At 42.6% G+C, this 27,442-nt stretch overlaps 1 protein-coding gene across 1 annotated transcript in view; it reads right to left on the bottom strand.

Moving 5' to 3' along the window:
* PIK3C3 (phosphatidylinositol 3-kinase catalytic subunit type 3) overlaps positions 1-27,442 on the bottom strand; it is a 115,960-nt gene that overhangs the window by 66,876 nt on the left and 21,642 nt on the right. Inside the window, exons 6-14 of the mRNA XM_081318701.1 lie at positions 24,710-24,805; positions 20,447-20,518; positions 18,489-18,593; positions 17,938-18,030; positions 11,816-12,001; positions 10,789-10,943; positions 4,609-4,699; positions 1,459-1,526; positions 309-414 (exon numbers count right to left, since the gene is read on the bottom strand). Coding sequence (XP_081174827.1) covers positions 309-414; positions 1,459-1,526; positions 4,609-4,699; positions 10,789-10,943; positions 11,816-12,001; positions 17,938-18,030; positions 18,489-18,593; positions 20,447-20,518; positions 24,710-24,805 — 972 coding nt within the window. The remainder of the gene's footprint in view (positions 1-308; positions 415-1,458; positions 1,527-4,608; positions 4,700-10,788; positions 10,944-11,815; positions 12,002-17,937; positions 18,031-18,488; positions 18,594-20,446; positions 20,519-24,709; positions 24,806-27,442) is intronic.

Below are 27,442 nucleotides of genomic sequence, written 5' to 3'. Positions count from 1 at the left end.
CATCCTGTTGGACAAGAGTTGGCTCTATTCCATGACTCTCTGCCTACCCAAAATTTTCATTTGGACCGAAGAAGTTACTTGGATGGCTAACGAAACCTCTCGGTTTTAATAAATTTTGGTCCACTGGCCACGATTTAACCTTTTTTTTTTCAGATTTCCCTCCCTTTTTTCTCGCCTCCTGGTGCTTTGGGAAAGAAGTGGTTCAACCTGATGAGCTAACAAATATTCTCTTTTGCTTCTTGCCTGCTTCTCCAATGTCCCTATTGCACAACGGGAAAACAAAACAAAGAAAGAAAACCAATTCTCACCTTTAAGAGGGCTTGACTAAACCTACGCATGACGTTCAGGTACATTTCATGAGTTTTGGGATCCCTCTGTTGCGTGTCTCGGTCTTCGCACTCAACGATCACGTACCTTTCACGAGGGCAAGAAGAAGCTGGGATGACTGGGGGAGAAAGAGCTGCAAAGGACCAGTTTGGGGAGAGAAGATAACATCTACACGCAGTCCTCGACTTACGACTATGGGGACCAGAATTTCTGCGGCTAAGCAGCGGATCATGCCTCATTTGACAATATTTCTTTTGCCACGGTTCTTAAGCAAACCACTGCAGTTGTTAAGTGAATCACTGAGTTATTAAGTGAAGCCAGCTTCCCCCCCCCCCATTGACTTTGCTTGTTGGAAGCCAACTGGGAAGGTCATTAATGGTGACCAGTTGAGCCTAGGTAGGTGCAACTGTCATAAATAAATCCCAGCTACCCAAATTTTGATCACGCGACTTTGCTGTGATGATTGTAAGTAGGAGGAATAATAATAATAATAATAATAATAATAATAATAATAATAATAATAATAATAATAATAATAATAATAATAAAGTTGGAAGGGACCTTGGAGGTTATTTAGTCCAACCCCCTGCTCAGGCAGGAAACCCTATACCATTTCATACAAATGGCTGTCCAGTCTCTTCTTAAAAACTTCCAGTGTTGGAGCATTCACAAGTTCTGGAGTCAGGTTGTTCCACTGGTTAATTGTTCCAACTGTCAGGAATTTCCTCCTTAGTTCCAGGTTGCTTCTGACCTTGATTAGTTCCCATCCACTGCTTCTTGTCCTGCCTTCAGGCGCTTTAGAGAATAGCTTGACTCCTTCTTCTTTGGGGCAACCCCTGAGATACTGGAAGGCTGCTATTATGTCACCCTTTATCTTTGTCTTCATTAAACTAGACATACCCAATTCCAGCAACGGTTCCTGATATGTTTTAGCCTCCAGTCCCCTGATCATCTTTGCTGCTCTTCTCTGCCCTCTTTCTAGAATCTCAGTGTCTTTTTTACAGTGTGGTGACCAAAACTGGATGCCGGATTCCACACTGATTAATACCAAGGAACTCTGTATTTCTGAGTCTATTAAAATTGCACCTGTCAACAATTGTCAGCACTGAGAAGTTCAATAAGCTTACTTACCAGTACAAATAGTTTCCCAGTGTAGAGTTCTTACATGCTCGTGATATTAAGAATGTGCAAAGGTCTTGCTGGGGAAAAAAACGATATTTAAAAGAAGGGTCAGGAATTCAACGGATTTACCCTGTTTCCCCAAAAGCAAGGCATACAGGGGTAGGCAACTTCGGTTCTTCTATGACTCATGGACTTCAACTCCCAGAATTCCTGAGTCAGCATACACACACACACACACACACGTGCACACAGACTCACATACACATATATATATACACACACAGTCACACGTATATATATATACACACACATATATACATACACACACACAGACATATATATATACGTACATATACACAAACTTACATATAAATACATACATATACATAAACAAATATATATCTACACACACACAACTCCCAGAATTCCTGAGTCAGCATACACACACACACACATGTGCACACAAACACATATATATACACACAGTTACACATATATATACACACACACATATATATGCACAGACATATATATATATATATATATATATATATATATATATATATACACACATATATACATACACACACACATATGTACATATACACACACTTACATATACATACATACATATACATACACAAATATACATCTACACACACACACAACTCCCAGAATTCCTGAGTCAGCATACACACGTACAGACACACACACAGACACATACACACATACATATACACATACTTACACTTACATATGCATATACATACATACATACACATATACATCTACACACACACAACTCCCAGAATTCCTGAGTCAGCATACAAACAGACATGCGCAGACACACACACACATATACACACAGATATACATATACACATACACATACACTTACATATACATACACACAGATATACATATACACATACACATACACTTACATATACATACATACACATATACATATACACATACACATACACTTACATATACATACATACACATATACATATACAAATACATCTACATCTACACACACACATATGTATATACATTTATATATATATATATATATATATATATATATATATATATATATATATATATATATATATATATATATATATATATATATATATATTGTTGTTGTTGTTGTTGTTAGCTGCGAAGTCGTGTCCGACCCATCGCGACCCTATGGACAACATTCCTCCAGGCCTTCCTGTCCTCTACCATCTTCTGGAGTCCATTTAAGCTCACGCCTACTGCTTCAGTGACTCCATCCAGCCACCTCATTCTCTGTCGTCCCCTTCTTCTATTGCCCTCGATCTTTCCCAGCATTAGGCTCTTCTCCAGTGAGTCCTTCCTTCTCATTAGGTGGCCAAAGTATTTGAGTTTTAGCTTCAGGATCTGGCCTTCTAAAGAGCAGTCAGGATTGATCTCCTCTAGGACTGACCGGTTTGATCGCCTTGCAGTCCAAGGGACTCGCAGGAGTCTTCTCCAGCACCAGAGTTCAAAGGCCTCAATTCTTTTGCGCTCAGCCTTTCTTATGGTCCAACTTTCACAGCCATACATTGCAACTGGGAAGACCATAGCCTTGACTATACGCACTTTTGTTGACAGGGTGATGTCTCTGCTTTTAAGTGTGCTGTCTAGATTTGCCATGGCTTTCCTCCCAAGGAGCAAGCGTCTTTTAATTTCTTGGCTACAGTCCCCATCTGCAGTGATCTTGGAGCCCAGGAAAATAAAATCTGTCACTACCTCCATTTCTTCCCCATCTATTTGCCAGGAATTGAGAGGGCCAGATGCCATGATCTTGGTTTTCTTAATGTTAAGTTTCAACCCAAGTTTTGCACTCTCCTTCTTCACCTGCAACAAGAGGCTCTTTAGTTCTTCTTCACTTTCTGCCATTAGAGTGGTATCATCTGCGTATCTTAGGTTGTTGATATTTATTCCGGCAATCTTAATTCCAACTTTTGATTCATCTAGCCCTGCCTTTCTCATGATGTGCTCTGCATATAAGTTAAATAGGCAGGGCGACAGTATACAGCCTTGCCGGACTCCTTTCCCAATTTTGAACCAATCAGTGGTTCCGTGTCCAGTTCTCACTGTTGCTTCTTGACCCGCATATAGGTTTCTCAAGAGACAAATAAGATGGTCTGGTACTCCCATCTCTTTAAGAACTTGCCACAGTTTGTTATGATCCACACAATATATATATATATATATATAGGTAAAGGTAAAGGTTCCCCCGCACATGCGTGCTAGTCGTTTCCGACTCTAGGGGCCGGTGCTCATTTCCGTTTCAAAGCCGAAGAGTCAGCGCTTGTCCGAGGACGTCTCCGTGGTCATGTGGCCGGCATGACTAGACGCCAAAGGCGCACGGAACGCTGTTACCTTGCCACCGTAGTGGTCCCTATTTTTCTACTTGCATTTTCACGTGCTTTCGAACTGCTAGGTTGGCAGAAGCTGGGACGAGTAACAGGCGCTCACTCTGTTACGCGGTACTCGGGATTCGACCCGCCAAACTGCCGACCTTCTGATCGACAAGCTCAGTGTCCTAACCCACTGAGCCACCGCGTCCCGTTATATATATATATATATATATATATATATATATATATATATATATATATATATATGTATATATATATATATGTATATATATATATATGTATATATATATGTATTTATATATATATGTATATGTATATATATATATATATATGTATATATATGTATATATATATATATATATATATATATATATATATATATATATATATATATATATATATATATATATATATGCGCCCAGAATCTTCTTGCCATGAATGAATGAATGAAATACAAACGAACGAAAGCCATGAGTTTTGCTAAGCAGTGGAGAAGATAAAATGGCGGTGACAATCTTGCAATCAGATCAATCACACTCGTTAAAAAACAAAAAACAAAAAAACACATCCACACTCCGGTTTAAAAAAAAAAAAAAGCGGAGGGCAGTTTTCAGTCGCACGATCGTGACTAGCCTTTTGACTCTTTCGAAAAACCACACGGATCCATCTACACACACGCAGGCAAAGCCAAGGAAGCCTCTTCCCCATTCGTACGGCTCCATCCTCTGAAAACGGACACGAGTTCCGGATTCTCTCTGCTCACCTCGAGATTTTCATTCTCGGCCGATTCTTTCGCTTTGGCTGCTGGCAGCGGGGAGGAGATGAGAGGCAGAGGGCTTGTGATGATCTGCGAGCTGAGGGGGAAAGGAAAAAAAAAACAAAAAAACCAGGAGAGAGAAAATGTTGATATACATTTCATAAGTCCTCGGTTTACGAACACAACTCAGCCCAACATTTCCTTGGCTAAGCAGGACATTTCTTCAGTGAGTTTCGCCCCATGGCTTTTGAATGCACCTTGCTAATTAACTCTTTCTTTCCTGCTTTGGCCTGACTCAAGGCTTATCCACAGGATATAGTCAACTTATGACAGCTGATTATTTGTGTAAATTATTCAAATTTATATTTATATTTATTTTATGACCTAATCTTGCCACAAGTTGTTAAGTTAGTAACCCGGTCGTTAAGTGGATCTGGCTTCCCCACTGACTTTGCTTCTCAGAAGGTCGCCAAAGGCCCCCGGGGAAACTGCGACCGTCATAAGTATGAACCAGTTGCCAAGTAATCTGAATTTTGATCCCGTGGACCCCGGGAATATGCGTCAAAGGTCGTAAGTGTGAAAAACGGTTGTAAGTCCCTTTTTTTCCAGTGCCGTTGTAACTTCGAACGGTCATTAAATGTACCGGTGAAAGTCAAGGCCCGCCTGAATCCTGGAAAAACCGGTGGGTCCTCGCCTTAAGAAAGGAATTTAATTCGTCAGAAAACAGGATTTCATTTTTGCTGGAGTTGTCCAAGAACATTTTGAAATGGATTTCTTCCGGCACTGCAAGAATATTGGTTTCACATTATAATTCATATTAATCTAGTATTGGAGGAAAAGACGTAGCGTTGGTTTGTTTATCTTTATTTATTTTTTAATAAACGAGGCGGGGAACGTACCTAGTCCTCCTACTTCTGTTCTATTTTCCCCTCAACAACAACCCTGTGAGGTTGGTTGGGCTGATAAAAGGTGACTGACCCAAACTAACCTTTCATGCCTAAGGCAGGACTAGAACTCCCAATCTCCTGGTGATTGGCTCAAAGGGACCCAGCTAGCTTTCATGCATAAGGTGGGACTAGAACTCTCAGTCTCCTGGTGACCGGCCCAAAGTCATCCAGTTGGCTTTCATGCCTAAAGCAGGACTAGAACTCACCGACTCCTGGTGACTGTCCCAAAGTCATCCAGCTAGCTTTCATGCATAAAGCCGGACTAGAACTCACCGACTCCTGGTGATTGACCAAAAGTCACCCAGCTGGCTTTCATCTGTAAGGCAGGACTAGAAACCACCAACTCCTGGTGATTGACTCAAAGTCACCCAGCTGGCTTTCATGCCTAAGGCAGGACTAGAACTCACCAACTCCTGGTGACTAGCCCAAAGACACCCAGCTGGCCTTCATGCCTAAGGAAGGACTAGAACTCACCAACTCCTGGTGACTGGCCCAAAGTCACCCAGCTGGCCTTCATGCCTAAGGCGTGATTAGAACTCACAGATTCCTGAGCCAAACACCAGGAGGCTGTGAGTTCTAGTCCTGCCTTACGCATGAAAATCACTGGATTACTTTGAGTCAGTCACTCTCTCTCTCAGACCAACCCACCTCACAGGGTTGTTGTTTTGGGGGAAATAGGAGGCCGAAGGAGCGTTAAGCACGTTCACCACCTTGAGTGTATAAAGTAAAGCAATAAAGCCAGGATTAAAAAAAATCTAATAAATAATAATAATAATAATAATAATAATAATAATAATAATAATAATAATAATAATAATAATAATAATAATAATAACGAGCCAAGGAAGCTAATTAAGCCACATTTCTAAGTGTATAAAGTATTTTTAAAAATTCAAACGTTTGTGAATTTCCTTCTCCCCTCCCCTTCTTTGCGATTTTTGCAATATATGTATAGCAATTATCCCCACTTTCCCATGCAAATGTACACACATCTTCAATAATGAAGTGTTGTTGTTGTTGTTTTTTAAGTGAAATCAATAGCCACCAGTTATGAAAAAAACCCCGACAACAATAGAACCTCCTTTGCTGGCTAGAATTATTTGATGCCTCTTTTATTATTTCTCCAGTTAACCTTCCATGCATTTGCATCCTGAAGAGGTGGTTTTTTGGGGGGGTTTTTTCCCCTCTGTAGAAATCTTATGCACGTTTAATTATTTCAATGTAAGCACATTTATTCAGAAGTAAACACGCAAACCAGTGCCCTGCTGGGTTTAATGGATGTCATTTTCCTACTAAGGAGATTTAAAACTGCAACTTCAAATATGAATACCGTAATTGCTTCATAATTTCAAGTTGTGGGAGATCCCTTCTCATTAAACACCTGAGACTCCAATCTTTCTTTTACAAGCCAGCTGTTTAGATGTGACAGACTTGGGGATAATTAACCAAGGAGGCTACAGTGAGTCCTTCACTTATAACCCATTCATTTAATGGTCGTTCAAAGTTACAACAGCCTCGAAAACCTATGACTTATGACCATTGGTAGTGTCCCCATGGCCACGTGATCAAAATTCAGACATTTGGCAACTGACACATATTTATTTATTTTTATTTATTTTATTTTATTAGACTTATATACCGCCCTTCTCCCGTAGGACTCAGGGCGGTTCACAAGGTTTTTTAAAAACAATACACAAGTTACAAAAATTAAAAACAATTAAAATGATTACACTAACCTTGAACTAAAAACCCCAATTACAATTAAAATACAATTAAAACCCCAGTTAATACTCTCAGTCCAGGCCAGAAAGCTCGAAGAGCCACGTGAGCGAAGGTCAGGGGCAGTCCTAAGCTCTACAGGCAGCTGGTTCCAAAGGGCCGGCGCACCCACAGAGAAGGCCCTCCCCCTGGGTATTGTCCGCTGGCAATCTTTTACCGGCGGCACCCTGAGAAGACCCTCCCTGTGGGAGCGCACAGGACGAAGGGAGCTTGATGCCGGCAGCAGATGTTCCCTCAGATATCCTGGACCAAAGCCATTTAGGGCTTTATAGGTCATTACCAGCAACTTGAATCTCACCCGGAGGGCAACCGGAAGCCAATGCAGCTCGCGGAGCAGAGGTGTAACATGGGAGTATTGGGAGACCCCCAACACAACTCGCGCGGCTGCATTCTGCACCAGCTGAAGCCTCCGAGTGGTCCTCAAGGGCAGCCCCATGTAGAGAGCGTTGCAGTAGTCCAATCGGGAGGTCACGAGCGCATGAGTGACTGTGCGCAGGGCATCTCTATGACTGTCACAGTGTCCTGGGGATACGTGATCCCCTTTAGCGACCTTCTCGGATGCAAAGTCAATGGGGGAAGCCAGATCCCTTTAACAACCAAGGCAGGAAAGAGGCAGGAAAGGTCGTAAAATGGAGCACAACTCACTTAACAAAATGTCTCGCTCAGCCGCAGAAATTTTGGGCTCAGTTTGGAAATGTAAATGTAAAGAAGGGACTTTTTTATCATTTACGGTGGAGGTGTGATAAGGCAAAGAAATATTGGAGTAGGATTCATATATTAGTGCAGAAAATTCTTAAAGTGAACATAATGATGAAACCAGAAACTTTACTTCTGGGGCTAATGGAAAGAGAACTAGAAAAAAAAATGGGAACTGATTTTATATATATGGTGACGGCAGCAAGATTGCTCTAGGCCAGGGGTCTTCAAACTTGGCCCTTTTATGACTGGTGGACTTCAACTCCCAGAATTCCTCAGTCGGCCATTTTGTTGAAACTGCGGGCTTGGATCAAGACCAGGGGTCTTCAAACGTATGACTGGTGGACTTCAACCCTCAAAATTCCTCAGTCAGCCATTTTGATGAAACTGAGGGCTTGGATCCAGACCAGGGGTCTTCAAACTTGGCCCTTTTATGACTGGTGGACTTCAACTCCCAGAATTCTTCAGCTAGGCACGCTGGCTGAGGAATTCTGGGAGTTGAAGTCCACAAGTCATAAAAGGGCCAAGTTTGAAGACCCCTGCTCTAGGCACAAAAGTGGAAGGATGCCACAATTCCTACCATAGACGAATGGTTACAAAAACTGATCGAATTAGCAGAGACGGCCAAATTGACTGTGCTGATCAACAAAAAGAAAATATGTACTTTTTTTTTTTATTTAAAAAGTTTTACAATACATTTTGACTTAAAGTCAAAGAAAATTGTTTCTACTTGAAAACCGCTTCTGGACTTTGTGCCTGAGGCGGGGGGAAAAAATGATATCATGATTTTTGGTTTTACTGATTAGACTGATTTGCCAATACGGAAATGGCTTCTGCATACGACTGTTAGACATGTAAAAAGTTGAGATTTGATTTTAATGTCTGATTTTACTGCAACAGAGAGAGTCAGAAGTCAATGCCTTTTGTTTCTTTCCCCCCCCTTTCTCCATACCATTTTTTTAAAAAAAACTTTTTTCTCATTTTCTACTGTTCTCCCCTACTATTTCCTTTTGCGTTTTCACATTTTTATGTTACAAATGAATAAAACTAATAAAAAGAGAAATAAATTTTTGGGCTCACTTGTGGTCATAAGTCAGGGGTAGGCAACCTTGGCTCTTTTTATGACTCATGGACTTCAACTCCCAGAATTCCTGAGCCAGCATGGGGGAACTATGGCCCCCTCATGACTCGTGGACTTCAACTCCCAGAATTCCTGAGCCAGCATGGGGGAACTATGGCCCCCTCATGACTCGTGGACTTCAACTCCCAGAATTCCTCAGCCAGCATGGGGGAACTATGGCCCCCTCATGACTCGTGGACTTCAACTCCCAGAATTCCTGAACCAGCATGGGGGGAACTATGGCCCCCTCATGACTCGTGTACTTCAACTCCCAGAATTCCTCAGCCAGCATGGGGGAAATATGGCCCCCTCATGACTCGTGGACTTCAACTCCCAGAATTCCTGAGCCAGCATGGGGGAACTATGGCCCCCTCATGACTCGTGGACTTCAACTCCCAGAATTCCTGAGCCAGCATGGGGGAACTATGGCCCCCTCATGACTCGTGTACTTCAAGTCCCAGAATTCCTGAACCAGCATGGGGGAACTATGGCCCCCTCATGACTCGTGGACTTCAACTCCCAGAATTCCTCAGCCAGCATGGCTCAGCTTGGAAACTCTCCCTTTCCCCTCAGCATGGCTGGCTCAGGAATTCTGGGAGTTGAAGTCCACCAGTCACAAAAGACCCAAGGCTAGTGGATACGACGATAGAAATGTAAAAAGTTGAGATTTTATTTTAATGTCTGATTTTACTGCAACAGAGAGTCGGAAGTCAATGCCTTTTGTTTCTTTCCCCCCCTTTCTCCATACCGTTTTTTTTTTAAAAAACTTTTTTCTCTTTTTCTACTGTTCTCCCCTACTATTTCCTTTTGCGTTTTCACATTTTTATGTTACAAATGAATAAAACTAATAAAAAAAGAAAATAATTTTTGGGCTCAGTTGTGGTCATAAGTCAGGGGTAGGCAACCTTGGCTCTTTTTATGACTCGTGGACTTCAACTCCCAGAATTCCTGAGCCAGCCACACTGAGGGAAAAGGGAGAGGTTTCCATGCTGAGCCATGCTGGCTCAGGAATTCTGGGAGTTGGAGTCCACAAGTCATAAAAGAGCCAAGGTTGCCCACCCCTGGCCTAGGCCACTTTATGACTTGTGGACTTCAACTCCCAGAATTCCTGAACCAGCATGGGGGAACTGTGGCCCCTTCATGACTCGTGGACTTCAACTCCCAGAATTCCTGAACCAGCACGGCTTAGCTTGGAAACCTCTCCCTTTCCCTTCAGCATGGCTGGCTCAGGAATTCTGGGAGTTGAAGTCCACAAGTCATAAAGCGGCCTAGGCCTAGGCCAGGGGTAGGCAACCTTGGCTCTTTTATGACTCGTGGACTTCCGGAATTCCTAAGCCAGCATGGCTCAGCTTGGAAACCTCTCCCTTTCCCCTCAGCATGGCTGGCTCAGGAATTCTGGGAGTTGGAGTCCACAAGTCATAAAAGAGCCAAGGTTGCCTACCCCTGGCCTAGGCCACTTTATGACTTGTGGACTTCAACTCCCAGAATTCCTGAGACAGCCATGCTGAGGGGAAGGGAGAGGTTTCCATGCTGAGCCATGCTGGCTCAGGAATTCTGGGAGTTGGAGTCCACAAGTCATAAAAGAGCCAAGGTTGCCTAACCCCTGCCCTAACTAGAGGACTTCCTCTACAAAGGCTCACCTACCTCTCTATTTCAGCTGCAGCGACTCCAGAGGCGGCCATACTTTCCGAAACGGATCCTGGAGTTTCTTTCTTGATGGGCTCCAACCCACTCTTGATGTCATCAAAATTTTCATATTTCAGAGCTTGGACAAGCTGCAGCAAATACATCAGCAGATCCTGGGGAGAAAACATAGGAAGCAGGGAAATTTGATATGGGAAGTGATTTTTTTTTCCCCCAACGAGGAAGGGGCCAGAAAGGGTTTGGGGCTAGGAAGAGGAGAGGAAAAAAGAGAAAACAGCCTGGTAGAGAAACCGAAAGATGCTTTTTTTTTTAAGGAGGCAACTGGACTTTATTGTTTTTCTTTGAAGACGTTTCGCTTCTCATCCGAGAAGCGTCTTCAGCTCTGACTGGATGGTGGGGGAATGGAAGGATTTATACTCCTTGCAGACAGCCGGTCATTTGTCTTCTTTTAGAGAGTAGTTGAGGCCACTTGGAGGTTTATCTGTGTCCTCAAAGAGGGCTTTTCAACCAGTGGTACGGGTACCACTTGTGGTACATGGGCACCTGGCAGGTGGTACGCGACCATCCTAGAAAAGTGGCAGCGGGGGAAGGGAATGAGCTGAACCGGTGGCAGCACCGCACAAGCCTGAGCGAGAGACGGCTGGAGCTGCAGGGCTGTCAGGGCTCAGCGGAAGCTCCAGGATCAGCGCCAGGATCCAGCTAGAGCTCAGTGCTGATCCTGGCACTTCTCCTGAGCCCAGAAGGAGCGCCGATCAGCTGGAATGTTGCAGCATCTCCAGGGTCTTGTGATTTACATTCAGATGCTTGGCAACTGATTCATATTTATGATGGTCACAGTGTCCCAGGGTCATGTGAAGTGACCAAAACCTGCCTCCAGAACTTGTGAGTGCTCCAACACTGGACGTTGTTTTTTTTAAAGAAAAGACTGGACAATCATTTGTCTGAAATAGTATAGGGTTTCCTGCTTGAGCAGGGGGCTGGACTAGAAGACCTCTAAGGTCTCCTTCCAGCTCTGTCGTTCTGTTACCTCATCATCGGCCTGCTGCAATCGGGCCACAGCGTAACGGCGCACCGTTGGGTTGGTGAACTGCGAAGACAGGAGCTCTAATGAGTCTTCTACGTCCATCGGCTTCCATTTGCCCAGGAGTTCTAGAGCTTGCTTTGCTTCTTGAGGAAGGTGCCAGTTGACGCACTTCAAGAATTTGGTCAGCGCCTAAGGTCAAAAGTCAGAAACCCATCAGCATCCTTTGTCCCAACTTGGAGGCGACATCAAACAAGAACAGGGTGGGTATTTTTAAAAAAAAATTCTTTGGGGGTGGGGTTTAATGGAGCTTCAGAAGAAACTATGGGTTGATCTGACTGCATGTCACAGGTCATCCTCTCCTTAATGACGTAATTGGGATGAGAATTTCCATTGATAAGTAATCTCGCCCTGCACACATGTACATAAGCCAAACTAGATTGTTGTTTCTCTGCGTCATATAATATGTGTGGGTATGTGTATCATTCTGTATTTATGTATGTATGTATGTATGTATGTATGTATGTATGTATGTATGTATGTATGTCCTATTTTTGCAATGTATGGCAGTGAAAGTTGGACCATAAGAAAGTCTGAGTGCCAAAGAATTGAGTCCTTTGAACTATGGTGCTGGAGAAGACTCCTGCGAGTCCCTTGGACTGCAAGGCGATCAAACCGGTCAGTCCTAGAGGAGATCAATCCTGACTGCTCTTTAGAAGGCCAGATCCTGAAGCTAAAACTCAAATACTTTGGCCACCTAATGGGAAGGAAGGACTCACTGGGGAAGAGCCTAATGCTGGGAAAGATTGAGGCCAAGAGAAGAAGGGGACGACAGAGAATGAGGTGGCTGGATGGAGTCACTGAAGCAGTAGGCGTGAGCTTAAATGGACTCCAGAAGATGGTAGAGGACAGGAAGGCCTAGAGGAATGTTGTCCATAGGGTCGCGATGGGTCGGACACGACTTCGCAGCTAACAACAAATGTCCTATTTATGCTGTGTATATCGGAGGTGGTGATCCTCTGAAAGCTGAATGCAACCAAATTTCATTTCAGCGTGTGCCGATTAGCGTGACTTTAAAGGGACAATAACGTTATTATTCTATTCTCTATTATTCTGTTCCAATTCAAGAAATTATTTGCAGTTCATGGTGGAACTGTGGGGTCTTTGGCGCTCTCTGAGCTTGGTGGGTGCAAACGTTTTATGACTGAACTAGGTAACCTCATCAGTGCTAGAAGGGAGGGGGATTTGGGGAGGGGGAGAATGACCCTGGGGTCCTTGGTGCTATCTGAGCTTGGTGGTTTTCTTGCAAATGTTTCAAGACCCAACTAGGAAACCTCATCAATGCTAGAAGGGAGGGGGGCTTATGGAGAGGAGGAGGAGGAGGAGGAGGAGGAGGAGGAGGAGGAGGAGGAGGAGGAGGAGGAGGAAAAAGACTGTGAAGGTCCTTGGTGCTTTCTGAGCTTGGTGGTTTCCTTGCAGACGTTTCATGACCCAACTAGGAAACCTCATCAGTGCTAGAAGGGAGTGGGGTTTGATCTCCGCACTGATTATGTTACCTAGTTGGGAGGAGGAGGAGGAGGAGGAGAAGGAGGAGGAGGAGGAGGAGGAGGAAGAGGAAGAGGAAGAGGAGGAGAAGGACATCTGTGAGGTCCTTGGTGTTCTCTGACCTTGGTGGTTTTCTTGCAGACATTTCATTACCCAACTATGAAATATTATCAGCTGGAGTTGCGTGGGGTTTGATCTCCACACTGATTATGTTACCTAGTTGAGAGGAGGAGAAAGAGGAAGAGGAGGAGGAGGAAGAGGAGGAGGAGGAAGAGGAGGAGGAGGACTGTGGGTTCCTTGGTGCTCTCTGAGCTTGGCTGCTTTCTTGCACACATTTCATCACCCAACTAGGAGACATCATCAAGGACGGCACATCATCAAGCTAACATGGTCATAAAATGCAACCTCCCACGACCGCGCTGCTCCATGACAGAAGTTCCAAAACCTCCAGTCCCCGTTGTTTAAACGAATCATTGTAGTCATTAAGCAAGAACATGCCTTGGTTTCCCTTTGCAACCTCCAGCCAGCTTCCCCATTGACTTTGCTAGTAGTTAAGACTGAGCACTGGGCATAATTATCCCTCTTTCAACACTGTTGTTAAGTTTGACCAGTTGCCACTGAGCAAGGATCGGTAGTACCGTATTTCCCCAAATATAAAACCCAACTGGAAAATAAGCCCCAGCATATTTTTTTCAGGATGATCGTAATATTAGTCCCACCCCCAAAATAAGCCCCACTTAAGATCATCAGCCAGACAGACGCATTTAGTACTGTATTTCCCTGTATATAAGCCCCCCCCAAAAAAAGCCCCACTTAAGATTGTCAGCCAGACGGACGCATTTAGTACTGTACTTCCCTGAATATATGCCCTACCTCAAATATAAGCCCCACTTAAGATCGTCATTTACTATCATTTACTAGTATTTGCTGTCGTATTTTCCCGAATATAAGCCCTACCCCCAAAATAAGTCTCTCTTCAGATCGTCAGCCAGACGGACGCATTTAGCACCGTATTTCCCTGAATATAAGCCCAAACCAGAAAATAACCCTTAATACATCTTTTGGAGCAAAAATTAACATAAGACCCAGTCTTATTTTCGTGGAAACACATATCATTCACTTAGGAACTGTACAGCGTTCAACTATGGTCCAACTCATTAAGGACTCCAGGAGAATAAAGGCTCTTTGAATCGTATTTTCCTGCACTCTGGATGTTTTTGTTGTTGTTGCATTCAAATGCATTTTTAATTTTGCTTATTCCCGAGGGACGCAATGCATGATGAAGGGCAGATAAATATTTTAAATAAAGAAATCCATATTCATTGGTATTTCACAGAATGAGCAAACTCTGTTGTTACTGGGATTTCTTTTTTAACAGATCTGAACTTTTGGGTGTTTTTTTTCTTTTTCTTAAAGTCTCAAGAAACACTGAACAGGGGTCTTCAAACTTGGCCCTTTTAGGACTTGTGGACTTCAACTCCCAGAATTCCTCAGTCAGCAAGCCCAGCTGAGGAATCCTGGGAGTTGAAGTCCACAAGTCCTAAAAGGGCCAAGTTTGAAGACCTCTTTCCTAGCTTTCCCTGCTCTTGATGGAAGAGAATGGGTGGATCTTTCTAAAATAAATCTCCAATCCAGTTTGTCCATGGAGGTTCTCAATCCAGGTAATGGTTGTCCCAAAGGTGCTTTTCCAACTGGGCATCCTTGTGCTTTTTTTTTCAGAACTGAAGAAGCTTCTTGGATGAGGAGCAAAATGTTTTCAAGGGAACAAAACAAACACATAAGAAAGTCCAGTTGCCTTTTGGGAAAGCACCTTTGGGTCCACTGCAAGTTATCCTCCATCTTTCTGTGCCAGGGGTCTTCAAACTTGGCCCTTTTATGACTTGTGGACTTCAACTCCCAGAATTCCTCAGCCAGCGTGTCTGGCTGAGGAATTCTGGGAGTTGAAGTCCACAAATCATAAAAGTGCCATGTTTGAAGACCCCTGGTTTAGAACTAGAATAATGACAAAGGAATTAAGAAAACCAAGATCATGGCATCCGGCCCTCTCAATTCCTGGCCAATAGATGGGGAAGAAATGGAGGGAGTGACAGATTTTATTTTCCTGGGCTCCAAGATCACTGCAGATGGGGACTGTAGCCAAGAAATTAAAAGACGTTTGCTCCTGGGGAGGAAAGCCATGGCAAATCTAGACAGCACACTAAAAAGCAGAGACATCAATCACCCTGTCAACAAAAGTGCGTATAGTCAAGACTATGGTCTTCCCAGTTGCAATGTATGGCAGTGAAAGCTGGACCATAAGAAAGGCTGAGCGCCAAAGAATGGAGGCCTTTGAACTATGGTGCTGGAGAAGACTCCTGCGAGTCCCTTGGACTGCAAGGCGATCAAACCGGTCAGTCCTAGAGGAGATCAACCCTGACTGCTCTTTAGAAGACCAAATCCTGAAGTTGAAACTCAAATACTTTGGCCACCTAATGAGAAGGAAGGACTCACTGGAGAAGAGCCTAATGCTGGGAAAGATCGAGGGCAATAGAAGAAGGGGACGACAGAGAATGAGGTGGCTGGATGGAGTCCCTGAAGCAGTAGGCGTGAGCCTAAATGGACTCCAGAAGATGGTAGAGGACAGGAAGGCCTGGAGGAACGGTCCATGGGGTTGCAATGGGCCGGACACGACTTCGCAACTAACAACAACAACGACGACGACAAAGGGCTTAAATTCTTCTTCTTCTTATGAGGAATCATAGGGATGTTGCGCTTGTCCTCGGTATTATTGCTGTTGAACAACCCTAACATTAATAAAAGGGTGATGGATTGACTGAATAACTCAAATCTTGGCCCTCCGCTTCTAAAGCAGACATATTTCAACACTGTCTGGGGGAAAGAATTGTTCAAATGTGGTCTTGCGTTTGGTGGGTCTCTGTTTTCTGCAAAGCTGCCTTGAGGTCTAAAGCTTAATTATCTCTTATGGGGAAAAAATAAGCTGATTTTTTGCTTTCCTGGCCTCACACAGAATCATGAAAGAAGAGTTGCTGCGGCAATTCCTTTCAAAAGGGAAGATAATTTCAGTGGCGTTCCTTAAGGAGAGAAAGGCTAGGGGCTCACATTGACTCAGTGACCAGAAGGGGGGGGGGGAAAGGAGATGTCTGCCAATCACCCTGGCTTTCCTTGAGTGAGACTCCCGGCCCTGGTTGTGGCTTCCAGCCTTCCTGACATTCCAGGGAAAGGATGAATTCCTCCTGTTGCAGCTTTTCAGAAAGGGAGGCTGAAGGGGAAAGAAGCACTAACAGAAAAGGACTTGAGCAATTATCCTCTTTGCTGATGGATGGATGGGAGGGAGGGAGGGATGAGAGGGAGGAATGAGAGGGAGGAAGGGAGAGGAAGAAGGGAGGAAGGAAAGAAGGAAGAGAGGGAGGGAGGGAGAGAGGAACTCAGATTTTAGACTAGGCTAGGGAGAGAGAAGGAGGAAAAGAGAAGGAAGGGAGGGAGGGAGGGAGGGAGGGAAGGAAGGAAATAAGATGTTAGACTAAGCTAGGGAGAAGGAAGGAAGGAAGGAAGGAAGGAAGGAAGGAAGGAAGGAAGGAAGGAAATAAGATGTTAGACTAAGCTAGGGAGAAGGAAGGAAGGAAGGAAGGAAGGAAGGAAGGAAGGAAGGAAGGAAGGAAGAGGGAGGGAGGGAGGGAAGGAAATAAGATGTTAGACTAAGCTAGAGAAGGAAGGAAGAAAGGAAGGAAGGAAGGAAGAAAGTGAGGGAGGGAGGGAGGAAGGAAGGAAGGAAGGAAAGAAGGAAGGAAGGAAGAAGGAAGGAAGGAAGGAAGGAAGGAAGGAAGGAAGGAAGGAAATAAGATGTTAAACTAAGCTAGAGAAGGAAGGAAGGAGGGAGGGAGGGAGGGAGGGAGGAAGGAAGGAAGGAAGGAAGGAAGGAAGGAAGGAAATAAGATGTTAGACTAAGCTAGAGAAGGAAGGAAGGAAGGAAGGAAGGAAGGAGGGAGGGAGGGAGGGAGGGAGGGAGGGAGGAAAACAGGAAGGAAGGAAGGAAGGAAGGAAGGAAGGAAGGAAGGAAGGAAGGAAGGAAGGAAATAAGATGTTAGACTAAGCTAGGGAGAGGGAAGGAGGGAGGGAAGATCTTTAGCAGAGCAAGATTACTCCAAAAATCCCTTCCTGCCATTTAGAGGTGGCCCTAAGTGCTGCAGTTCCAGATCATTCCAGATCAGCCTAGACCCTCACGCTCTCAAGTCAATCTACACAACAAGAAGAAATCACCGCTGTCACATTTCCTGAGGCAACAGAGACGCAGAGTGTTTCACACCATTACAATCCAAATTCAAATCAAACAAGAAAGAACGTTGCGTGCTTGGGAGTGAAGGAAAGGAAAAAAAACAAACAAAAATACCGTGTCCGTCAGCCTTCTAAAGCTACCCAAACTACATCTACTCTGATGCAGTTCTCGGAATTCCCCTGCTCCTTGGCTTTTGTCTGGAAAAAAAATATGTTGGGAATCACAGTCCCTAAACACCTGGAAGTGACAGGCTGGGAATGATTGTAGTTCTCAGTCCGGAAGAAGGCAGAGCTTCAGCTTGCATGCCTACCTTTTCTTGATGAGTAAGGTAGTACCGAAACTTCCACACCAAGTCCTGCTCTTCGTACGTTAGTTGTTTTGTAGGTGGGTAACTCACAATGATCTAAAAGAAAACCAAAGAAGAACAGTTGGTGGAACTGGGTATGTCTAGTCTAGGGGAAATAAGGATTAGTGGGGGACAGGATAGCAGTCTTCCAATATTTGAGGGGCTGCCCCAAAGAAGAGGGAGTCAAGCTATTCTCCCAAGCACCCGAAGCTGCTTTGGAGAAACAATGGATGGAAACTAATCAAGGAGAGAAGCAACCTGGAATTAAGGAGAGGACAATTAACCAGTGGAACTGCTTGCCTTCAGAAGTTATGGGTGATCCATCACTGGAGGCTTTTAAGAAGACAGTGGACAACCACTTGTCTGGAATGGTATTTAGGGGTTTCCTGATTGAGCCAGGGGGTTGGACTAGATGACCTCCAAGGTCCCTTCCGGCTCTGTAATTCTGTATTTTTATATAAGCACGGCAAAAATTAAATGAAGAACAATTCAGAGTGTTTTAAGGTGGAACTTACGTTAAGCTGATCCCGTGTAGCAGCATTGGGTTTGAGGTCGTGATCCGAAGGACCGCTTCTTAAGCTCCTGGCAAGCTTGTGATGTTTGCTTTCCACCAAGTTCTCCTTTAAAAAAATAATAAATGAAGGACAAATCAGCTTTGAAATCAATTGCAATTACCTACGTACAATATCCTCTGTTCTGAAGTCACGCAAGTTGAGGAGATACATGATTTTTTTTGCGATGGCCGTGATGAAAATTTATCGTGATCCTTCAACAGTGCAGGAAAGATGTACCAGAGACAGCGGGAGGAAGGGAAAATGGAGGGAACGTTATAACTGTGTTAGAAATATTGTGCAAGGAATCATCTTTGATTTTACTTCCAGAGGAAGGAAGGAAGGAAGGAAGGAAGGAAGGAAGGAAGGAAGGAAGGAAGGAAGGAAGGAAGGAAGGAAGGAGGGAAGGAAGTAAGTTACAAATTTTATAACTATATTAGAAATATTGTATAGCAAATCATATGTGATTTTATTTTTGGAGGGAGGAAGGAAAGAAGTTACAAATTTTATAACAATATTAGAAATATTGTATAGCAAATCATATATGATTTTATTTTTGGAGGAAGGAAGGAAGTTACAAATTTTATAACTATATTAGAAATATTGTATAGAAAATCATATGTGATTTTATTTTTGGAGGAAGGAAGGAAATTACAAATTTTATAACTATATTAGAAATATTGTATAGCAAATCATATGTGATTTTATTTTTGGAGGGAGGAAGGAAGGAAGTTACAAAGTTTATAACAATATTAGAAAAATTGTATAGCAAATCATATATGATTTTACTTCCAAGGGAGGGAGGGAGGGAGGGAGGGAGGGAGGGAGGGAGGGAGGGAGGAAGGAAGGAAGGAAGGAAGGAAGGAAGGAAGGAAGGAAGGAAGGAAGGAAGGAAGGAAGGAAAGCTCATGGTAGTGAAGAAATATTTAAGCCAAGAATGGGCAGGACAGAAATTTATCCCTCTCTACCGTGTGTTCCTCCAAATAATTTGAAATCGTTTCAGCGTACTTTGTTAACTTATAGCATACTCTTGAAAATACCAACATCAAAATATTCTCTAACTGTACCAGTAAATAAAGATGTTTTAATGATGAAGCCAAAATCAATCACATTTTGAAAAAGAAAGGTATTATGGATATGAAAGAAGAAAAAAGAGATAGCCCTTGATTTTTTTTTTTTTGAAAGTTAACTTCATTAGATTTTTTTTTACAACTAGAAAGATAAAAACTAACAAAATAATAATAATATTTAAGGTAGGAAAGAGAAAAAAGGTTAAGAAACAAAAAGCAAAGCCGACAACACAGAAAAATAAAAATGTGAATAGTGACTAAGCTTCTTTTATAACAGCTATAAGTAGAAACATAATCAAATAAATTATAATAAGGCATCTAGAGATTTAAATTGACCTCTTACTCTAAGGTTGCAACAAAACTTTCATTTCTGCATTCTTGCTAAAAAAATTTCCTTCTAATCATCAAATCCTTCTCATTCTCACCACCATCACAGCCTAGTTCAGGGATGGGCGACCTTGGCTCTTTTATGACTCGTGGACTTCAATTCCCAGAATTCCTGAGCCAGCCACGCTGAGGAGAAAGGGAGAGGTTTCCAAGCTGAGCCATGTTGGCTCAGGAATTCTGGGAGTTGAAGTCCACAACTCATGAAGGGGGCATAGTTCCCCCATGCTGGCTCAGGAATTCTGGGAGTTGAAGTCCACCAGTCATAAAAGAGCCAAGGTTGCCTATCCCTGGCCTAGTTCCTTCTTTGTCAGTTTTGTTGCTGATGATTTGACTGTTTGAAATATAAGCCATCTTCAACTTTGGAAGCCCTGTTTGTATATTCACATGCCCAAAGACTCACAAACACATTCCCCCCCCCCCAAAATTCAGCCTGCCCTAGGTTATGTGGTACCCAAACATTCTTACCATGGACATCTGCGGATCTGGAACCTTAACAATCTCAGAGCTTGTATAAATTGGAGATGCTTCATCACCATCCTAGATTGGAAAACCCAAGAAAAATCCATTCAATCATTATCTAAAATAGTCGCATTTTCACTGGACAGATTCTAGGAAGAAGACATGCGATGCAATTGTTGGGAAAGTTCCCAGTTAAGATTTTTTTAAAAAAAGTTTTATCATTAGGAATCAATCAAGGATATTTGATCCTGGACTAATCGCAGACTAATGATTGTGGCAGTTCATGGCAGATCGAAGGCCTCTGGGGAATTTCTGCAAGTTAAACAATAACAGATTGTGAAGAGAAGGCTTTAAAGTTTAACTTTGTCGTTGAGTTAAACTTTAACTTACATATTTTCCTTCATATATTTGTCAGGGCAAATTGGTTGGGTAAACAGAGCTGTAAGTAGAAGTAGAAGTAGAGGTAGAGGTAGAATAGAAATGGAATTGGAAATGGAATTGGAATTGTTAATGGAAATGGAATTCGAAATGGAATTGTTAATGGAAATGGAATTCGAAATGGAATTGTTAATGGAAATGGAATTGTTAATGGAAATGGAATTGGAAATGGAATTCGAAATAGAATTGTTAATGGAAATAGAATTCGAAATGGAATTGGAAATGGAATTGGAATTGTTAATGGAAATGGAATTCAAAATGGAAATGGAATTCGAAATGGAATTGTTAATGGAAATGGAATTGGAAATGGAATTCAAAATGGAATTGGAATTGTTAATGGAAATGGAATTCGAAATGGAAATAGAATTTGAAATGGAATTGTTAATGGAAATGGAATTCGAAATGGAATTGGAAATGGAATTCGAAATGGAATTGTTAATGGAAATGGAATTGTTAATGGAAATGGAATTCGAAATGGAATTGTTAATGGAAATGGAATTTGAAATGGAAATGGAATTCGAAATGCAATTGTTAATGGAAATGGAATTCGAAATTGAATTGGAAATAGAATTCGAAATGGAATTGTTAATGGAAATGGAATTCGAAATGGAAATGGAATTCGAAATGGAATTGTTAGTGGAAATGGAATTCGAAATGGAATTGGAAATGGAATTGGAATTGTTAATGGAAATGGAATTCGAAATGGAATTGGAAACGGAATTCGAAATGGAATTGTTAATGGAAATGGAATTGTTAATGGAAATGGAATTCGAAATGGAATTGTTAGTGGAAATGGAATTCGAAATGGAATTGGAAATGGAATTGGAATTGTTAATGGAAATGGAATTCGAAATGGAATTGTTAATGGAAATGGAATTCGAAATGGAATTGTTAATGGAAATGGAATTGTTAATGGAAATGGAATTGGAAATGGAATTCGAAATAGAATTGTTAATGGAAATAGAATTCGAAATGGAATTGGAAATGGAATTGGAATTGTTAATGGAAATGGAATTCAAAATGGAAATGGAATTCGAAATGGAATTGTTAATGGAAATGGAATTCAAAATGGAATTGGAATTGTTAATGGAAATGGAATTCTAAATGGAAATAGAATTCGAAATGGAATTGTTAATGGAAATGGAATTCGAAATGGAATTGGAAATGGAATTCGAAATGGAATTGTTAATGGAAATGGAATTCGAAATGGAAATGGAATTCGAAATGGAATTGTTAATGGAAATGGAATTTGAAATGGAAATGGAATTCGAAATGCAATTGTTAATGGAAATGGAATTCGAAATGGAATTGGAAATAGAATTCGAAATGGAATTGTTAATGGAAATGGAATTCGAAATGGAAATGGAATTCGAAATGGAATTGTTAGTGGAAATGGAATTCGAAATGGAATTGGAAATGGAATTGGAATTGTTAATGGAAATGGAATTCGAAATGAAATTGTTAATGGAAATGGAATTGGAAATGGAAAAGAAATTGGAAATGGAAATGGAATTGTTAATGGAAATGGAATTGGAAATGGAATTGTTAATGGAAATGGAATTGGAAATGGAATTGTTAATGGAAATGGAATTGGAAATGGAAATGGAATTCGAAATGGAATTGTTAATGGAAATGGAATTCGAAATGGAAATGGAATTCGAAATGGAATTGTTAATGGAAATGGAATTCGAAATGGAAATGGAATTCGAAATGGAATTGTTAATGGAAATGGAATTCGAAATGGAATTGGAAATGGAATTCGAAATGGAATTGTTAATGGAAATGGAATTCGAAATGGAAATGGAATTCGAAATGGAATTGTTAATGGAAATGGAATTCGAAATGGAAATGGAATTGGAAATGGAATTGTTAATGGAAATGGAATTCGAAATGGAATTGGAAATGGAATTCGAAATGGAATTGTTAATGGAAATGGAATTCGAAATGGAAATGGAATTCGAAATGGAAATAGAATTGTTAATGGAAATGGAATTGGAAATGGAATTGTTAATGGAAATGGAATTCGAAATGGAATTGGAAATGGAATTGGAATTGTTAATGGAAATGGAATTCGAAATGAAATTGTTAATGGAAATGGAATTGGAAATGGAAAAGAAATTGGAAATGGAAATGGAATTGTTAATGGAAATGGAATTGGAATTGGAATTGTTAATGGAAATGGAATTGGAAATGGAAATGGAAATGGAATTGGAATTGGAAATGGAATTGGAATTGGAAATGGAATTGGAAATGGAAATGGAATTGGAAATGGAATTGTTAATGGAAATGGAATTGGAAATGGAAATGGAATTGGAAAATAAATAAAATTATCTTTTTATTGTCAAAGTACAACATGTGTACATTGAGATTAGCTGAGCCTCCCCTCGTGCTCTCTCCCCCCAACACAAAGTGACAACAAACCCTCCATCCCACCACACCATGTGAACCAACTACACCACACACCGGCCTCCCAAGTCAATTCTGCATAAGATTATGTCCCATTTAAAAGCCTAACAGCCCACGGATAAAAGCTATTTTTCAGCCTGTTGGTACGGCTGAAATGGAATTGGAATTGGAAATGGAATTGGAAATGGAATTGTTAATGGAAATGGAAATGGAAATGGAAATGGAATTGGAATTGAAAGAATAGAATAGAATAGAATAGAATAGAATAGAATAGAATAGAATAGAATAGAATAGAATAGAATAGAATAGAATAGAATAGAATAGAATAGAATGGAATGGAATGGAATGGAATGGAATGGAATGGAATGGAATGGAATGGAATGGAATGGAATGGAATGGAATAGAATAGAATAGAATAGAATAGAATAGAATAGTAGAAATATAAACATAAACATAAACAGAATTAGAATAGAATATAATAGAATAGAATTTGGAAGGGACCTTGGAGGTTCAACATCCTGGTTAGGCAGGAAACCCTAGGCCATTTCACACAAATGGTGGTCCAGTCTCTTCTTTAAAATCTGCAGTGTTGGAGCATTCACAGCTTCTGAAGGCAGGTTGTTCCACTGGTTAATTTTCCTAACTGTCAGGAAGTTTCTCCTTAGTTCCAGGTTGCTTCTCTCTTTGATTGGTTTCCATCCGATGCTTCTGGTCCTGCCTTCAGGTGCTTTGGAGAATAGCTTGGCTCCCTCTTCTTTGGGGCAGCCCCTCAAATATTGGAAGACTGCTGTGATGTCTCCCCTTGTCCTTCTCTTCATTAAACTAGACGTACCCAATTCCAGCAACCGTTCCTTATATGTTTTAGCCTCCAGTCCCCTGATCATTATTGTTGCTCTTCTCTGCACTCTTTCTAGAGTCTCAACATTTTTTTTTACATTGTGATGACCAAAACTGGATGCAGGATTCCAAGTGTGGCCTTACCAAGGCATTGTAAAGTGGGATTAACACTTCAGGTTTTGATTCTGTCCCTCTGTTAATGCAGCCCAGCACTCTGTTGGCTTTATTGGCAGCTGCAGCACACGGCTGGCTCCTATTTAAGTGATTGTCCACTAGGACTCCAAGATCCCTATCACAGTTGCTACTATTGAGTGATACCAGCTTGTCTCACAAAGGATGAAAACTAGTATTGCTGAAATATATTTATCAGTATTCAGCTAGAGGAGACAATCTATGTGTATGCATAATACTATGATCTGGGGGGTTATATTTCAACTCATGTGCGATCAAAAGTGAAAAGCAGGTGGCTTTATTTGATACTTCGGCTCATATTTTTTTTAGCATTAGATTCTCCCGTGCTGTGCAGCAATACCAGGCATTGCTTCAAATCAAGTAGATGAAAATCAACAAGCAGCCAGCATTGCGTACCTTCTCATAGTACACGATGGCGTATTCTTTGTCATCGCATTTGACGCAACGGAACTCAATCATCAAGTACATAAAGTTAGAACTTCGCTTCTCGCTCTGAGAATCAGAAGGAAGGAGAGAGGGGAAAAAAAAAGCTGGGTGAAGAAGCTATAACTTGGAACTTTAATTTGCAAAATGAATATAATTCCTGTCAAGATTCATTCGATTGTTTTATCTCGCCTATCCTTCTAGGTCAGGGGTGTCAAACTCAATTTCATTGAGGGCCGCATCAGCATTGCGGTTGCCCTCAGGGGGCCGGATGAGTATGGCCAGGGTGGGCGTGGCCTACTGGGTGGGTGTGGCTAGAGTGCATATAAATAAATAAATAAATATAATAAATAATAATAATAATAATAATAATAATAATAATAATAATAATAATAATAATAATAATAATAATAATAATAATAATAATAATAATAATTTTATTTGTATACCGCCCTTCTCCCGAAGGACTCAGGGTGGTGAACAGGGCAATACATGTTAAAAGACAAGAATACAAAAATTAAAAGAGATTAAACAAGATGCCCCAAAACTATAACAATAAATTAAAATACATAAAAAGCAGTAATACCCAAACCCATCACCCATCAGGCCAGGCCGGCTTGTTCAAACAGGTAGGTCTTTAGATCGCGCTGGAAGGAGCAAAGGTCGGGCGCCATCCGGAGCTCAACGAGAAGATGGTACCATAAATCCGGCGCGCCCACAGAGAACGCCCTCCCCCTGGGGGCCACCAGTCAGCATTCTTTGACCGGTGGCACCCTGAGGAGGCCCTCTCTGTGGGAGCGCACTGGGCGGAGGGAAGTTGATGCCAGCCGCAGGTGCTCCCTGAGGTATTCCGGAACCATGCCATGAAGGGCTTTGTAGGTCATTACCAGCACCTTGAATCTCACACGGAAGACAACTGGGAGCCAATGTAGCTCGCGGAGCAAGGGAGTAACATGGGAGTATCGGGAAACTCCCAACACAACTCTTGCGGCTGCATTCTGTACCAGTTGGAGCCTCCGAGTGGTCCTCAAGGGCAGCCCCATGTAGAGAGCATTGCAGTAGTCCAAACGAGAGGTCACGAGCGCATGAGTGACCGTGTGCAAGGCCTCCCGGTCTAGATAGGGCCGCAACTGGCGCACCAGGCGAACCTGGGCGAAGGCCCCCCTAGTCACATTTACTATATGGTCTTCTAAAGAAAGCTGTGAATCTAGGAGGACTCCCAAGTTGCAAGCCCTATCTACGGGGGGTAATAGCTCACCCCTATAGAAAGAGATGGAATGTTCTGAATATCCCGAGATGCCGGTACGCACAGCCACTCAGTCTTATCAGGGTTGAGTCAAAGCCTGTTCCTCCCCATCCAGACCCGGACCGCCTCCAGGCAACGGGACATCACGTCAAGGGCATCACTGGGGTGGTTTGGGGTCGAAATGAAAAGCTGGGTATCATCAGCATACTGATGATACCCAACTCCAAAACCACGAATGATCTCACCCAGCGGCTTCATATAGATGTTGAACAGGAGAGGCGAGAGGACCGACCCCTGAGGAACTCCACAAGCGAGAGGCCTCGAGGTCGACCTCTGTCCCCCTTTATTGTCAAAGTACATGTGTACATTGAGATTAGCTGAGCCTCCCCCCGTGCTCTCTCCCCCAAACACACAGTGACAACAAACCCTCCATCCTGCCATGCCATGTGAACCAACTGCACCACACACCGGCCTCCCAAGTCAATTCTGCATAAGATTATGTCCCATTTAAAAGCCTAAAAGCTCACGGATAAAAGCTATTTTTCAGCCTGTTGGTACGGCTGGCTATACTCCTATATCTCCTACCAGATGGTAGTGAGCACAGCACAAGACATTGTGGGCTGTTCCCTGACACCACTGGATGACCTCGCCAGGGCTCATTGCCTTGGAAGAGTGAAGAAGATTCTCAGGGATGATTCACACCCTGGACGGTATCTCTTCAATCTCCTAGGAGAGTAAAGAGATACCGTCCAGGGTGTGAGTCATCCCTGAGAATCTTCCTCACTCTTCCAAGGCAGCGAGCCCTGGCGAGGTCATCCAGTGGTGTCAGGGAACAGCCCACAATGTATTGTGCTGTGCTCACTACCCTCTGTAATACTTTCCTGTCCGCGGCTGTCAGACCAGCATACCAAACCACAATACCATACGAGAGGACGCTCTCTATAGTAGACCGGTAAAAGAGGATCATTAGCTGTTGTTCTACCCTGTTCTTCCGCAAGACCCTAAGAAAGTGAAGCCTCTGTTGGGCTTTTCTAGCCACCTGGGTTGTGTTAACTTTCCAGGTCAGATCTTCACAGAGGTAGACTCCCAGAAATTTAAAGGAGGAAACTCTCTCTACACAGTCCTCCCCGATGTAAAGTGGGGCAGGTTCCTCCTTTTTTCTCCGGAAGTCTAACACCATCTCTTTCGTCTTGCCGATGTTTAGGTGCAACTTGTTGTTACTACACCATATGGCCTACTGGGTGGGCGTGGCCAGCTCTACATCGTTCGCATCAAGGGTGCCTATGGGGGCCTGGGCAGGAGTGGGAGAGATCTGAGGGTCTCTGGCAGAAGGAGGGTCTCTGGGCCAGGGCCAAGGCAGTGGGGGCTGTTCCCTTACTGTTTCCAGGATGGCTTCGCGGGCCGCATGAAACCACTTCGCGGGCCGCATCCAGCCCCCGGGCCTTGTGTTTGACATGCCT

The sequence above is a fragment of the Vipera berus genome (genome assembly GCF_964194415.1).
Source record: "Vipera berus genome assembly, chromosome: 2".
NCBI lineage: Eukaryota > Metazoa > Chordata > Lepidosauria > Squamata > Viperidae > Vipera > Vipera berus.
The sequence above is the reverse complement of the archived record's forward strand: the minus strand, read 5'-3'. Positions and strand labels throughout refer to the sequence as shown.